Source organism: Micropterus dolomieu, unplaced genomic scaffold (assembly GCF_021292245.1).
Source record: "Micropterus dolomieu isolate WLL.071019.BEF.003 ecotype Adirondacks unplaced genomic scaffold, ASM2129224v1 contig_10035, whole genome shotgun sequence".
In the NCBI taxonomy this organism is placed as follows: Eukaryota; Metazoa; Chordata; class Actinopteri; order Centrarchiformes; family Centrarchidae; genus Micropterus; species Micropterus dolomieu.
Window position 1 is genome coordinate 5,089 of NW_025739021.1, and position 15,187 is coordinate 20,275.

Consider the following 15,187-nt stretch of genomic DNA (forward strand, 5'->3'; position numbering starts at 1 on the left):
TGGTCTGCATTATAAATAATGCAGCCTGATTTTCCATTTGTGCAAGCAATTTTTAAGTCACAATTAAAGGAGCTATATGGAGTTTTTTAATTAAATTAATGTCTTTTTATTGCCTATTTCTGAACGGGTTGTAACCTCACATAAAAATGCATCATTTTGTGCTTTCTCAGTTGCCTGTAACAGCCTCCATGCTGCTTCTATAGGGCTGGACCCGAATGTTCCGAATGTTCCGAATATTCAAATTTGTTGGGTAGACATTTGATTTTCAATTTTGGGCATCGAATCTTGAGGGTATTTTTTCACACGCCTCACCTCCACTCCCAGCAGTGAACGTAACGCTCCAGTACACATCAAAGGGAAAACAAAATGAAGCCTGTGTGGGAACACTTTAAACTGAGTGATACAGTTATGGCTTTTATTAATTTTACAATTGCTTTATTTCATTACAGATCAAAACAGTCAAATAGCCTACATTTTAAATGTAATTATTAAACTGTAGGCTACAACAAACAAATAATTATATTAGGCCGATTGTAGAAGAAGAACATTTAGTAGGCTATAATAAAAGTTAAAAGCGAATTTTGCATATGTGCTGTTTTAGTTCTGCTACAGGTAATAGCGCTCATTTCCATCTGCTGTCTCTGAACCCCCGCCCAGCTAAACTTTTCCTGGATTCTGCTCTGGACGTGCTAAGCTCAGCCTCTCACACTCTGGACTCTCAGCTACAGTTCCCCCTGTTCTGTACAACAGCCACCAACCCGGTTTTGCAGAATCTAGTCTTCCAGTCTACCTCGCTCTTCCCCGGCTCAGAATCCCATCCCTTCAACCCCGCAATAAATAGTCCTCTTATATCTAACTCCTCCCTCTCTTAGTCCTGCACTCTCTCTTTTTTCTCTCTCTCACGCACACACACAGACTTACGCACTTATGACATTCATGTGTGCTCTTGCGTACTGATTCTGAACTGTACACACTACGACAACACTGCAGCTAAGAAATCGAGTCCGCAACATACAATGCTTTTATCCAAAGCGACATACATTTGCTAAGTATGTCAGAGGTCCAGTGGGAATTGAACCCGGGTCTTTCACACCAAAGACATGTGTCTGTTCCACTGCACAATATAGATTTGTGATATAGATAACACAATATAGATAACATTTGCTTGCTGGCTAATACCAGTTGCTAACCTTATCCTTGCTACATTACTTCACCAGCTAACGAGACCTATATTTCCTTCCTGTCCTCATTTATTATATGCAGTCTGGCTCACAGTTTTCGTGATCATCCGATACATTTAGCTGTGCTCACATTGCTGAGCCTCTCCGGTGAAAGATGCAATCTGAAACCTCACTGCTAAAGGCCATTGAAAACTGCAAATGGCCCCTTTAAAAGGTTATAAAAATAACTTTTTGTCATATTTGCTGAAACTGTAACTATATCCTGACAGTAGTACATGCAGCAGATAATCTGTAAAACAAATCAGGTTCCTCTGGCTCCTCCTACTGTTCCTAATGCCATTTGCAACAATCCACCGCACCCAATTCAAAACAACTAATTACGTTACTAAGTCTGTAACGCAGACCTCTCTGGAGGTTTGTCTGAGCCAAACCATGTATGCCTTTGTTGACAGATTATATACCAGAACTGACTGAAACACTCAAAATTCACTAACTGAACAAATTCAAACTTAACATTGGAGTTTGTTTTTTTCCCCCAAACTCGTAACCTTTTTGCTACATCCACCTACCTGCTACAACACTGACTCTGACTGATGATTGCATAGCAACTGGCCAAAGAGTCTTGTGATTGACCAAAAATTCACCATCCTCTTCACAAGATATTGTTAAATACTTTACATATACCATGAATGGAGAAGGGTTGCTTTAAAAATAAAAAGATGCTTTAAAATGTATGAAAGGTGCTGTACATGCACATGTCCATATAATTACATAAAGGTCACTCACAGACTCGTGGTCCACCAGGTCAGCTAGAACAAAGCAGCGATACTGCTGCTGGCCAGGGAGGGGTTTGTTGTAGTATCCGTTGTATTTCTTCTCATCACCCAGAGTAAAGATCTCAGGCAGAGCATCCATCTTGGCAGCGATGTAGGGCTGCATGAAATCCTGGCTCTGTCTCTTCTTTCTCTGCAGACTGCTGTCAGCACCAGCCTCCAGGAGCTGCCAGAGAGTGACGACACAACAGGAGACTTTGAAATGGCCATGACATAAGGTGGTACAACAATGTAACATAACACAAAATGATATAATGTCATTTATCACCGTAACAGAGGGTTTTCCCGTGCCTTGAGGCTTCTTAATTAAACATCTGTCACGCTCTGCCGGTTGGCCATCCTTTGTGTTGCACTTTTGTGTTTAGTTAGTGTTATTTTGGTCTGTTGGGTTTTGGGGGTCTGTCTTGTCTTTCGTCTAGTGTTCGGTAACTCTTGTCATGTCTGTTACCCCAGTGATCCCTCTGCATGTCTCTCTCTCTCTCTCTCTCTCTCTCTCTGTGCCTCATTAGCCTCATGTCTTTCACCTGTGTTGCTCCCGCCCTGCTCGTTAGTCCCTGTGTGTATATATACACCTGGTGTTTCTGTCTTGTCTTTGTCTGGTCATTGTTCATGTTACCCCTCAGTTTGTCGCGTGTATACTCTCTGCCTTCCTGTAACCAGCCTTGCTTGTCTTGTCACCCTGTACCTCTGGATTTTGAATTTCTGTTAGGAACTACCTTTGTTTTGGATTCTATCAGCCACTCAGTCAGTAAGTGTGCTCGCCTTCTGTTTGTTCTAATAAATCTCCTCGGTTCACCGCACCTCCTATGCCTTTGCTTCCTGCATTTGGGTCCTCCAACCTGCCTCCACACCACGATTGTGACAACATCTCTCAGTAGTCAGCTCCAGTGTTGGACAAGTTACTCAGAAATTGTAATAAGTTCCTAGTTACTTATTATTCCTTAAAAATGTAATATAACTTACTTATTCCTGGGTGATAAAAGTAACTAGTTATGTTACTCGTTACACATGCACACACACAAACAAAGCAGTTTCTCCCTTTTTAACTAATATCAGATTCATAATAGCAGCAAGGAGTATGGTTTTACAAAAAAATAACATAAAAAAAATAAAGCAAGTAAATCCCGAACTACTGTTTGTCTGCACATGCATTTATAAGAGCAGTATTCAGTATTTTTACATAACATACAATGTTGCAACGCCACTCTCTACCGACGAGTCCAAACATCACTGGAAGTTGCTGCCGGAGTTTCTTTCTATAACTTTCATGTTGCTGTGCTGCTTTAGCAGATGCTTCAATAAATTAGATGTAGAATTGTTCGCAATGATAAGCTTTTTGCTGGTCGCACAAAGTTTAGTTTGATTCATTTAAACTGCACTAATACCTAAATGGTAGCATACCGTTCACGGCTTTAACCTGCTCGCGATTTCGGTCTCGGTTTCAGAACCGTTACAGCCCTACTATTAAAAAAGAAACAGATTCTTCACTCATGTCATGGTTGTTGCATAGTTTTCCCACCACAGGACGCTCTGCAGCTCCCCTGTGCAAAATACTGCCACGCTACAAAAATCACAGAAAAAAAATCAGCTGATTGGAGTCTACCTGAACACGCAGAAACATGAAGGAAAGTGGCTGTGTTACTGTGTTACCAGTGAGATTGTCATTTGTCACGTTAATTACATGACTTAAATAATAATAAAATAGTCCTAGTACTTCTCCTCTCTGTGATCTGACTTGCTAACCCTCCCATTTTCATTGCCCTCTCCCGGCATCCTCAAGGTCACAGCAGTGCGTTAAATGCTTCGGTAGTTGAGTGGTGGAGGCTACGCTTTTGACAGAAGTGATTGTGGATTTATTTACGAAACAAGGTGGTATTTCTAACTAATGTTCCTCTCATTTCTCTCTAGTTCATCATTCATTCTAAATATTCTTTAACATTGCTTACAGCAGCTAATGCTGCCCATTGCTAAATTAGCTACAAAGCTAGAGAGGCCAGAGTTATTTTTTCCTCACTGCCACTGTATGGTACTGCCCCAGCGTTCTTGGCACCTTGGTGATTGGGCAGCGATTTTAATTTGTGGCTGCTGTGGCGCACAACTCTCCGTTACAGTGCGGCTGGCTGCCGCTACTATGGGAAACGGATTACTCCATGGAAGGGCCCTTCTGGGTGCAGTTACATGACTGCTTTGGTAAGTCGCGTTGTCTGCTTTTCTGTTCGGCCTGCTGTTTGCTGACAACTAAACAATCCTGTAGCAATCCTGTTTTATTTAAGGAGTTGTCTATGGTTATTTGTGTATTGTGTTGCTGGTTGTGACAGTCAGTGCTTAGATTCAACCCTTAACTTTCCACCCTACTAATGTAAAATAGTGTTTAATTATTGCCATTTATAGGTGGACAAACCCTTTCTGAGGCAGACTTCAAACATTATATTTTCAGACCCCCTAACAGGAAGGCTGTAAGAATAAGTATGTTGTTTGTCCCATCCAGCCTTCTCACATTGTTGTTTTAAAGTTTTAGTATGGTTGGCTGTGAGGATACAGAAAGGAGCAAGTCAGTTTAAACAAAGCTTTAGCAAATAACATGGAATAAGATCACGCAGTGCACTAAGCAGTCAAAGAATGCTAAAACAAGTAGCAGTGTGTTCCGTAATTTACAAATAAGCAAGACACTAAGACAAAGATGGGTCGACCCAAAAGACAGAGAGCTTAAACACAAGAAAGGCAATCTAGTCTATGCTGTCTAATGCAGTGAGGAATCCACAGACCTGTATATCAGGGAAAGTAAACAACCTCTACACAAACTCATGGCTCAACACAGGGGCCAACACCTCAGGTCAAGACTCAGCAGTTTACCTGCATTTGAAGGACATGGGACAAACTTTCAAGGACAACAATGTTCATATTTTGAACAGGAAGGAGAGATGGTTCTACACAAAAGTGGAAATACAATCTCTCAATGGGGAAGGAGGTTTCATCCCTTCCCAGAAGTTTGAACAAGCACTCACATTTGGCCTCACGTGATAAGCCAAGTATCTTCAATCAAGTCCAGCAGCCATCCTGAGCGAAATGTGATGGATGCCTGAAGAATCTCCACAGATGTCTTTTAAGAAAGGAAATGCATTCAACACTCCCATAAGGCCTCAAGGCTACACACAAGGGGAACCATGCAAGAATAGAATATTTAGAATATTCTTGCATTGAGGTTCCAGTGTGTTTTGATGATCAACACTAAATTTAAACCTGTGTTTGGTTAGAAGGAACCTTATGGCACAACCACTACATGCCTAACCCCAACCCCCCTTCATCCAAAACCCAATCTTAACCTAAAAATGGAATGATTTACTTTTTTGGGAGCAGCATTTAGAGAATAACCTCCCCAAATGGTGAGTTCCTAAAAACTGACTGTGAGAACAGATTTTGTCCCTTTTGCTAATACAAGGAAGTGTCCACTCACCTCATACACATCCATGTCTTCAGGATTCTCCCATCTTCTCAGAGAAGCCGGACTGACAGGGACAACCACTATGTAGAACCACCTGTATTAAACACAGAAACACAACTCCATTACACATAGATGCTTTGTAGACATACACAGAAACACAAATAGCTTTAATGTGAATTACATGCTGTTTGATTTCAGTCATCTAGAATCAGAATCAGAAGGAGCTTTATTGCCATGTAGTGTTTTACACATACAAGGAATTTGCTTTGGTCTATTCTATTGCAAATGTTTGACAAAGTATATTGAAGGACTTTTCTGTTTACTCTGCAGTTTTTACATTCACATCTCCTCTTCCCTTCTCATAAACACAGATGGAATACGTTTGGCATTGGGAATGATGAAAAGGTCTGGGCAAGGCATTCATACATAGAGATGGTATTAGTTTTTTTTCTTCCATCAACCCCACTTCTCTTATAAAAGCTTACTTGTGGGTGATTGAAAAACAAACACTTCTAACAACACAATTATGTCCAAGTAATTTATTGTGCCTGACCTCTTGACCAAGCTAGGTAATAAAACATAACCTACAGATTTGAAGCCTTTGCATTGGGATTCTCTTCGCTGATCAACGGTGGTTTTGAAGCTCAACTCTTCAATAAATTGCTTTCTGGTATCAAGAGAGCTCAGGAGCGGTAGTGGGGTAATAGGTTGTAATCATGGCATTGTTTGCATGTTTGGTTAGCTTTTAAAACTACTCTGACCAAAACTCTGACTCAGTGTCTGCTGAATGTGTAAACTGACAACTACTTTATAATGTTTCTAATGTAAACTTTTTAAGGTACTATGTCAGTGTATTGTTTAGAATTTGTTTTGCTGCCCCTAAGTGGCCAAAACAACATTAATGGTAGTGGGTCACTGGGACTAAAGTATCAGGATTGTTGCAACACTGACCTTTTTTCTTGTAACACAGAAGTCAGTTACCGGCGTGCTCTGCTCTGCTGCTAACGCTAGCTGCCATTAACTAGTTAGTTAAGTTAGCGCCCCTTTTAGTTGACTCTACTCAGACTTGGGTATGACAGCAGGATCAGGCATGGACAAAAGAGGCTGCAAGTGGGAGAGGAGTTTGTTAAGTTTAAACTATTTGCCGTGTTTGGAACGAGACTGGTTACACTGTATTGAAATAAATAAATAAAATGTTCAGTCTCCTTGATGGTTGTTCCGACACATTCAGAATCATTACCGCTTGTCGTTAACAGGCAGCTTGCTGCGTGCATGCATTTGTAAAATGTATATTTTTAAGGCTAATTATTACAGTTTTGTATTTCTCTGTAAAGCAGCACGGTGTTAACAATGTTACTTTCTCAGTCCGGGAGCTCAAACCATTTTCTGATGCCCAAAAAACACTGAGTCATGGTTTTTAAAATCATGCCACTTGAAATTACCTACCCCCTTCAAAGAGGGGTTATCAAACCACACAAATGCACATAGACGATTTTGAGATGAGTACAACATTAAGAATTCAGTAGTGGTTAGATTTCATAGTTAAGTATTCAAATCATTATAGCTATTATTTGCTACTACATACACCAGTGTTAGGTCAGAGGTACAATATGGAAGAAATGAAACTGCTCTCCACCTGCTGAATTCATACTCCAAAAAAATAGTGGGCAGCATATCTTCAGCATCACACCACAAAGCTCATGCATTTAAGTTTTTACCATTTTACAAATATATCAAATACCATCAATGTTAACTTTTTAAAGGACACTGGGACCATTTTACATGCCTTCATCTCATGGAGATGAAGGCATGTAAAATGCCTGGATTACTGCAACAGCCTTTTTACTTGCTTGACCCAAAAATCAGCTTCAGACTGTCCAGAATACAGCTGCTAGGCTTTTGACCAGAAAAAAGAAATATAATCACATCACCCCTGTTTTAGCTTTGTTACACTGGCTCCAAGTATGTTTTGGAATAGACTTAACTTTTGTTGAGTACTTTTAAATTTCTTCATGGCCTCTCTCCCTATCTCTGACCTGTTAGTCCCATACGCACCAGCACGCACCTTGAGATCCTTGAGGTCTATTGTCTGTTCCGGAGTCTCGACTGAAAACTAAAGGGGACAGTTTGCAGTCAGGGCCCCAAGACTCCTGCCCAAGGAAATCAGGGTGGCTGACTCAGTGAAAACTTTTAAATCCCTTCTTAAAATTTACTGTAATGGGAGAGCCTTTCCTGATTTTAGTTGATTTTAATTATTTATCTGTTTTTCTTGTAACTGTATTTTAATTTTGTAAGTTTCTTCCTGCTTTTACCGTGTATCTTGTTTTTTTTTAAAAATGTGTTTTATTGTCTTTGCTCTTGTGAATGCACTTGGATTTGAAAGTAAATTAATAAAAATTATTATCATCATCATCATGATGTCGTAAATGCTAACTGCTGTTAACTAGTTAGCTTGGCTGACTGAGTCTGGAACGGGTGAGCAGCCAATGGCAGCAGCCTCTCAGTGAACGCGGCAGGACGGGGACCGAACACAGCCTTCGAGATCACAACAGCTGTTGAGGTTGAATGAAGTGCTGTACGATGAGTTAAAAAGGAAACCACAAGAGGTGGGATTGCCCCAGGTAGAGAAGCAAGAGAGCCAGCATAAGAGCTAAACTAACTCAGCTTGGACCTAGGACAGCGAGTGAGTGAGAGAGATGGGTCGTCAACCCACTTTGATTATGCTCTCAGATGGTCTTTTGCTAGCGATAACGTTAGCTAGCAAGCAAGCTAAGCTAGATGCAACCCATTCATGCTGCATGGATCTGGGGCCGGCTGCCTCGCAGCACCAGCTGACAAAACAAGCTAACGTTAGGTAACATTAGCAACAATATCACTATATATTTCACATGCTTTGCATTAAATGTTAGCATTGACTTTGGACTTTGTTGGACTGGATTTCTAACTGGATAGCTAAACGTTCGCTAGTGTTGGAACCTGGTGGCGCTGTAGAGGAACTGTAAACGTCACATACTGTGGATTTTCCAAAACATCCTGTCCTTCACATAGATTTCAGTCCACATGCTGTTACAGGCAACTGAGAAAGTCGGGGAAGCTCTCATTTTTAAAGACATTGGTAATAGAAAGCTAACAGTGGTTGGTACATTTGGTACAATGGTACTTTTAAAATTAAACTGATGTGCAGAGGAGAAAATACATTTCAGAGCCATCTAGTGAAATCATTAATCATCCCTATTTCTTCAGCTTGGTTTTCCTTCAAACAAACAAACAACACAGACCTGATGGAGGCTCCAGCAGGGACCCTGGGCAGACTGATGGTCACTTTACCACCCTCCTCCACATCGTGTTGTAATCGAGCTGGTTTCATCTTCAGCAGGTCTGGAGCAGTTCGGATGGAAACCTGCTGCTGGAGGCCCCCAGCACTGTTACCCCGGCTCATCAGCACGAAGGAATAATCAGTATCTGGCTGCAGCTGTGTGATCAACTTCCTCTTCAGGTTGCCTTGAACCTCCACACTCTGCTGGTTGTACAGGATCTGAAGCCAAGATGAAGTTTCAGTGTTACTAACACTGATAAAGTTTGATTTATTGAACTGATTCTAAGAAAACAAAGTCATTGAAATTTTTCGTTACAATGTTGAAAACAATGTGTAGAACTGTTAAAGGTTCAGTGTGTAATATTTCTGAGGATTCACTGAGAGAAATGCAATATAATAACTATAACTATGTTTTCAGTGGTGTATAAAGACCTTGCATAATGAACCATTATGTTTTTATTACATTAGAATGAGATATTTTTATCTACATAACCACGGGCACCCCCTTCTATGGAGGTTGCCGTATTTTGTCGTCATGTTTCTACAATAGCCGACAACGGACAAACAGCTTTGTCAGTTATGTTCGTGAGACAATCAGCTGATCGCTAATAGCGATCCAGCTTCCAGCATCTAAGCTCAGATCAGCCAGCTAAACCTTTACTGCCCTGGTAGAAAAAAATATATAGTTGGATTGTAACTTAATGTAGTTATTCTACAGCGCTCTGTTATGGCTTTGCAACGTGGACAGAAATGTGCCCTTACCTTCCGGAGACAAACTACTGATGATTATTGAATATCATTGGCAATAAAACAGTAACAGCATGGAAGCTCAGATCAGCAGCTAAACTTGTGTTGAATACTGCCCTGGTGGAAAATGTGTTTATTTTGACTGCTAATAGTGACGCATAACATGACTGTGTGTTTGTCAATTGACCAATAATGAATACTTTCCGAATTTGCATAAATTTTTTTTATAGTGCTTCGCCACTGTGCACACAAATGTAAAATTTGTACTTTCACATGCTAAATCCCCATCAAAAACATTTCACCATTTTACCACAAGCTGACATTATGGCTATCAGTACTACTTTGTGTTTCTGTTATATTTAAAAAGAAAATTGGTATTGAAGTGTTCTGGTTTCCATTTGTAGTCAGTTTGTAGTCCAGGTAGGATTGTCTAATCACCTTTTAATGGGCTTTGGATGCAAGCAGGTAACCAACCCGTGTCGAGAGTAAATCGTGTGGAATGTATTGGCCGACATGCATTTCCGAAGCCCATCGACTACTGTTTTGCAAGAATTAAGATTTTTAGCAGTCTTTTTAGCAATCTCGGAACCTTGGAAACTTTGGAACCTTGCTGCCTCCTGTGTTCTCTACTTTTGATTTTGGGAAGCACACTGAACCACTCTGTTACAAGGTGTTATATAAATAAAGCATAATATTTTTGCTTACAATTATTTAGTTGCTGATCTATGGTCATAAACTTTTGTTTTTGCACTTTAGCTTATAATCGGAGCTACACAGTGCCCAAGGCTGAATGATAACACAGACAGACCCCTTAACAAATTACTTAAAAATATTTTAATGATAACACTTCCTGTTTGCATATACAGTACTTACAATACAATTCAGTTTATACATACCATATCACTACAGCCCATGGATATGTTTTGTGAATTTAAATTCAATGCTATTTCAGGTCACAAAAGTCAGTCTCTATGGAAATGATTCTTTCTCCATCTATAGCTGTCCACATTATTGTCTAGGAAGCAGTTCGAGAATGAGAAAATCACTCCCTAGTTTTTATTCTTTGGTACCTAACCATATTTATTGATATTCACAAATAGTGACTACATGGTCATACATTATCAGTAAGACACCTCTTTTAGTTGATAAATTCAGTGTCTGATCTTACCTTGAGAGGTACTTGAGATTTGTAGGTTTCTGGAACTTCCCAGGTCAGCAGGACAGAAGTTTTCATCACAGCCTTCACACCAAAGTTCTTGGTGAAAACTGAAGGAAGGTCTAGATGATTATTAGGTAGTTAATTGCAGATATACCTGAGATGATTCAAAGTTGAACAGTTGGTGCAGAAAATAAAGAACTGTTGTTGTCCTGTTGTTCTGCCTTTAGTGTCTGAATCTTTTGCCTAGGAAAGTAAAAAGCTATTGCATTGACCCGAATCTGTGAAACTCTACCCAAGCTTGGATTAAAAACATCCAATTAGTTACACAAACCAAAAAAAAGAACCAGAATTTAAATTAGCTCGTTATAACATGTAAATGAAATTTGAGATATACTGTACAGTGCCAATACCATTCCAAAGTTCTTCAGTTCTTACAAATGTAGTTGCAGTGGGTGTTTTTCACTCTATGACCTTGAAAACTTACTAGGTGAAATGTAAGTTTAATATAAAGTGTTTTGAAACAGTATGTTTTGATTTTACAATTGAAAAGACTTCAAGGATGACTTCTGGATAACTTCCCCACCTCTTATGTGGAATCTTGGAAGATTAGCCAGTAAGCTAAAAAACATCAAATCAATCAGATCAATCAGATAAAGCGCATTTTACCTATACTTTTCTTTAGGAAGCATTTGAGACTGTCTCCCAGGCAGTGGCATAGCACATATCTAACATAGGAATTGTGCAGCCATGAGTTTAGTTACAGTCAGTGGAAATATTGAATTTAAAAGCTGTAGATCACAAAACTACCAATAAAGATGCAACCTAGGGCTGGACAATAAAACAATAACAATAATTATCCCAATATAATTTTTTTCAATAACAATATAACAAATGTTCAATAAATATTCAATAAATGTTTGATTTTATTCACTTGAATCATACACGAATTAGGACTTAATTTTTCTGATAAAGATTATTAGATAGATTTATACAGTTGAGGAAAAAGGACTGAAAAAGGTTATACTTAATTCTACTTAAAGATATTTGTTAACAAAGATTTTATCATAAATATTTTGAATGTTCTATCTCAGATTTGTGATCCTGATCCACTGTTTGGCATCAAGTGTTGACCATAAAGAAAAGTTTAAACACAATTAACCATCAGGTTTCTTCAACTTTTACTCAGGAGCAAAAATCAGCCTTTAAACTTGAAAGAAAAAACTATTTGATACTTATAGTGATAATTATCGATATCAAAAGATATGAAACTTTTTATCGTGATAACATTTTTGGCCATATCATCCAGCCCTAATGCAACCTGCTGCTGGATGAAAGTTTTTGTTTGTTTTTAAAGATTTGTAAGGTTTGCATTGGAAAGCGCTCTATTTTCCTACCAGCACAAAGCCAGTGGTAGAGCAAACACAGATTTTATGCAATTTTCCTCAGGCACTAGTCTATTTTTCCGTTTGGAGCTTTTGGCACAAAATTGTGTTTGTATTTAAACCTGCTCAGACCACCTCTCACCACAGAAGAGCATGCGCACAGAACTCTCCAAAACCACAGAATACCTTTCATGAATCTACTGCAAACACCAATTGTGTGTTCTGCTCAGAACCAACTTGATGGCAGAGAATCATATATATCAACTGCCTGTTCATTGTACCATTAACAGCATATTTGTGGCATGTAATCTAATATTTGGGATGTTGTGTAGTTTTTACTTTGAAACGTCAGGTGTTACTTGGAGATGGACTTTTTTCTCTCTCGGACAACTCAGTCTTTCTCCCGCATGTCACCTGTTGCTGCTTTTAAAGGTAGGACTAGAGGAGCTCATTGTTCACTACTGAAGCTTGTCTTCCTCCTATGGCTAATTCTGTATTCCCATTACCAATAATATATTCAGCCCATTTTCCTATGCCTATGGACACCAGAATCACAAAAATATGATGGTCACGCTGATGTGCATCTGAGGCTGAAGATTTTGTGTTTGTGCCTTATTTTAGGATAATTAGAAGAAGAAGATACTTTATTGTCACATACACATACATGTTGCGAAATTGCAATGCAGTACTGATAAATAGCCTGTGGTGCTCACCTGGCATGGAGGTGGACATGGTTCTACTCTGAATGCTGGGGCTGATGGGTCCTCCCCCTTTGCTGGTGAAAGCTTGGACCCTGATGTCGTAGGTAGTGTCAGGTTGCAAACCTTGGATGGTCATGTGTGTTTCTGTGGTACTGTTGGTGTTGTTGTGCTGGTTATTGATATCTCGAAACACCACCACATACTTGACAATCTTCCCGTTCCTCTCGGCCAGAGGAGGGGGGTCCCAGGCCAGCTTGGTGGAGGTGGCGGTCAGGCCTTCCACACTCAGATTCTGGGGGTAGCTGCTGGGAATGTCTTCTGGAGTGCTGATCTCTTTCACATACTCTTCTCCGTTGCCTGCTCGGTTTTTGGCGCACAGTTTGAAGATGTAGGTGGCGCCCTTGTGGAGACCGGTGACTGTGAAATGATCATCTGTCTGTCTGAAGTCTTTGATAATGAAAGCTTCCTCCTCTGCTCTCTTGTACTGCAGTTGGTATCCTACATGCTCCCCCACCATCTCTTTAGGGGGCTGCCACTGAATCAGGGCAGTATTCCCTATGGTGGTGCTGATCATCATAGTGGGCTTACCAGGCACTGGAAGACAGGAAACATTTTACAACATTCTCATGTCTTGCTTACTTGTAAACAGACCAAATTCATGAAACACTAAAGAATTAAACTCAAACACATTGATGTCCTTTTCAACATGTCCTCATACCTAAACAACTGAATAGGTCTATTGCCAATGCAAAAACAGATATGACCATTTCCCAAAGAGTTAGGGTTAGGGGTTTATTTACTACTGGCAGTAGAGGATGCTGACTTACAATAAATGTAATTGTAGGCCGTAATAAACTGTTTGCTCAGATGACCTATATGACAGTTTTTCTGGTGAGGCCAGATCTATTTTTAGCTATGTTGCTACATTCAGAGATCTCAACAATTAGTAGAGTACAATGCTATCATTATCAATAGAACCAATGGCTGGAATACTGAAAATTAAAAAAAACATAGTTTTCCTTTAACCATAACAATAACCATCTAACCATGATGACAAATGTTCCCTTACCTTAACAAAGCTGTTGGTTTTTAACTCAAAGCATGGTATTTTCCTAACCCTTAGAAAGTAGTTTTTTGCCTAAACCTAACCAAACCTTAACCAATGTACTGACAAACAATGTTGGACTGGCGATAGGGGCATCAGAGGGTAGTGGAATTGTTGGTAAAGTTGCTCATAATGCTATTTCTATTTAAAGTTTGCTAACATTACCAGAACAAGAAAGGCTGGAGCAACACAACCCCTGAAAGGTATGGAGCAAGGTTGTGTTTTGCTTGTGAATTCACCTGTTATTTGAAGAGGCAGCTGACTACTGAACATGTGATTTAACTGTTGTCAAAAATGTCAAGGTAGACTTTACACAATGAGGAAAAATGGTAAAAAAAAACCATATATTTAAAAAAATGTGTTGCCTAGCAGGTTGACGCAACACATAAATCTATACACAGCACGCACCTGCTCCTGAGGTTGTGACCACCTTGGCTTTGCTGCGAGCCCCATCGCCCTTGGTGGTATAAGCAGCAACAGTCACAGAGTAGGTGGTCTCTGGGAGCAGACCAGTTATAATGGCCTCCTGTGTGGTAGAGAGAGAGAAGAAGAGAGGACGGGGGAGGGAGGGAAAGAGAGAGAGAGAGAGAGAAAAGATAGAGCCAGAGTGAAATGGAAACAGAGTGGAAGAGAAAGAAAAAGACAGAGAGAAAAGGGCAACATTCAGGTTGAGACAACAGCCTCAGTTGAATTGCCATTCTGTCAGCCAGTTTCCTGTACCAGATACTTTAAACAAGTCATGAATGGAAGTGGAGTACATTTAGATGAAGTTCACGGTTCCTGGTTGTCGTACTGTTAGATGGTGTATAAGCTCACTGGAACATTGACCGTGAATGGAAAAAGAGCATATTACAATGGTTACATATCAGTCCCTGAAAATAAATATGAAACAGGTGTTCTTTATAGATGATCCTGACCAATTATTGGCTAAAAATGTACTATTTATAGAATAATATAATCAGTGCCTACTCAAAACTTTGGTTATTTACAACTTTGAAGTTGAGCGCATCCAACATGTTACAACATACAAATAATCCCTCATTGTACAGCAAAACTGTGTGTGCACAACTACGGCAAGTATGATAGATCAAAGGTGAAGCAGGAAGTGGGTCTATAAACTGTGTTGGATTATTACCTAATGGACAGTATTTATCTAATAACTTTGATTAATATGGTGGTTTATAAGTCTGATTGCTTGTGTTTGTTGGCTTGTCAGACTTCTTTTTCAGGTTCCCAGATGTCACGTGGTATTATTATTATATTATTATATTATTTCAGCCAACTCATCTGAAAAGAAGTTGATATATATTTGGCTTTTAGG

General features: G+C 39.6%; 1 protein-coding gene across 1 annotated transcript; it reads right to left on the bottom strand.

Annotated features, from left to right (window-relative positions):
- Positions 1 to 532: 532 nt before the first annotated feature.
- On the bottom strand, positions 533 to 14,882 carry LOC123965530 (receptor-type tyrosine-protein phosphatase F-like). Its single transcript, XM_046042032.1, has 7 exons — positions 14,856 to 14,882; positions 14,275 to 14,392; positions 12,774 to 13,355; positions 10,688 to 10,797; positions 8,735 to 8,991; positions 5,469 to 5,550; positions 533 to 2,180 (listed from the first exon to the last, which is right to left on the bottom strand). Exons 1-7 carry the CDS (start codon positions 14,880 to 14,882, stop codon positions 1,887 to 1,889), a joined length of 1,470 nt encoding a protein of 489 aa, XP_045897988.1. The 3' UTR covers positions 533 to 1,886.
- Between the last annotated feature and the right edge of the window lie 305 nt (positions 14,883 to 15,187).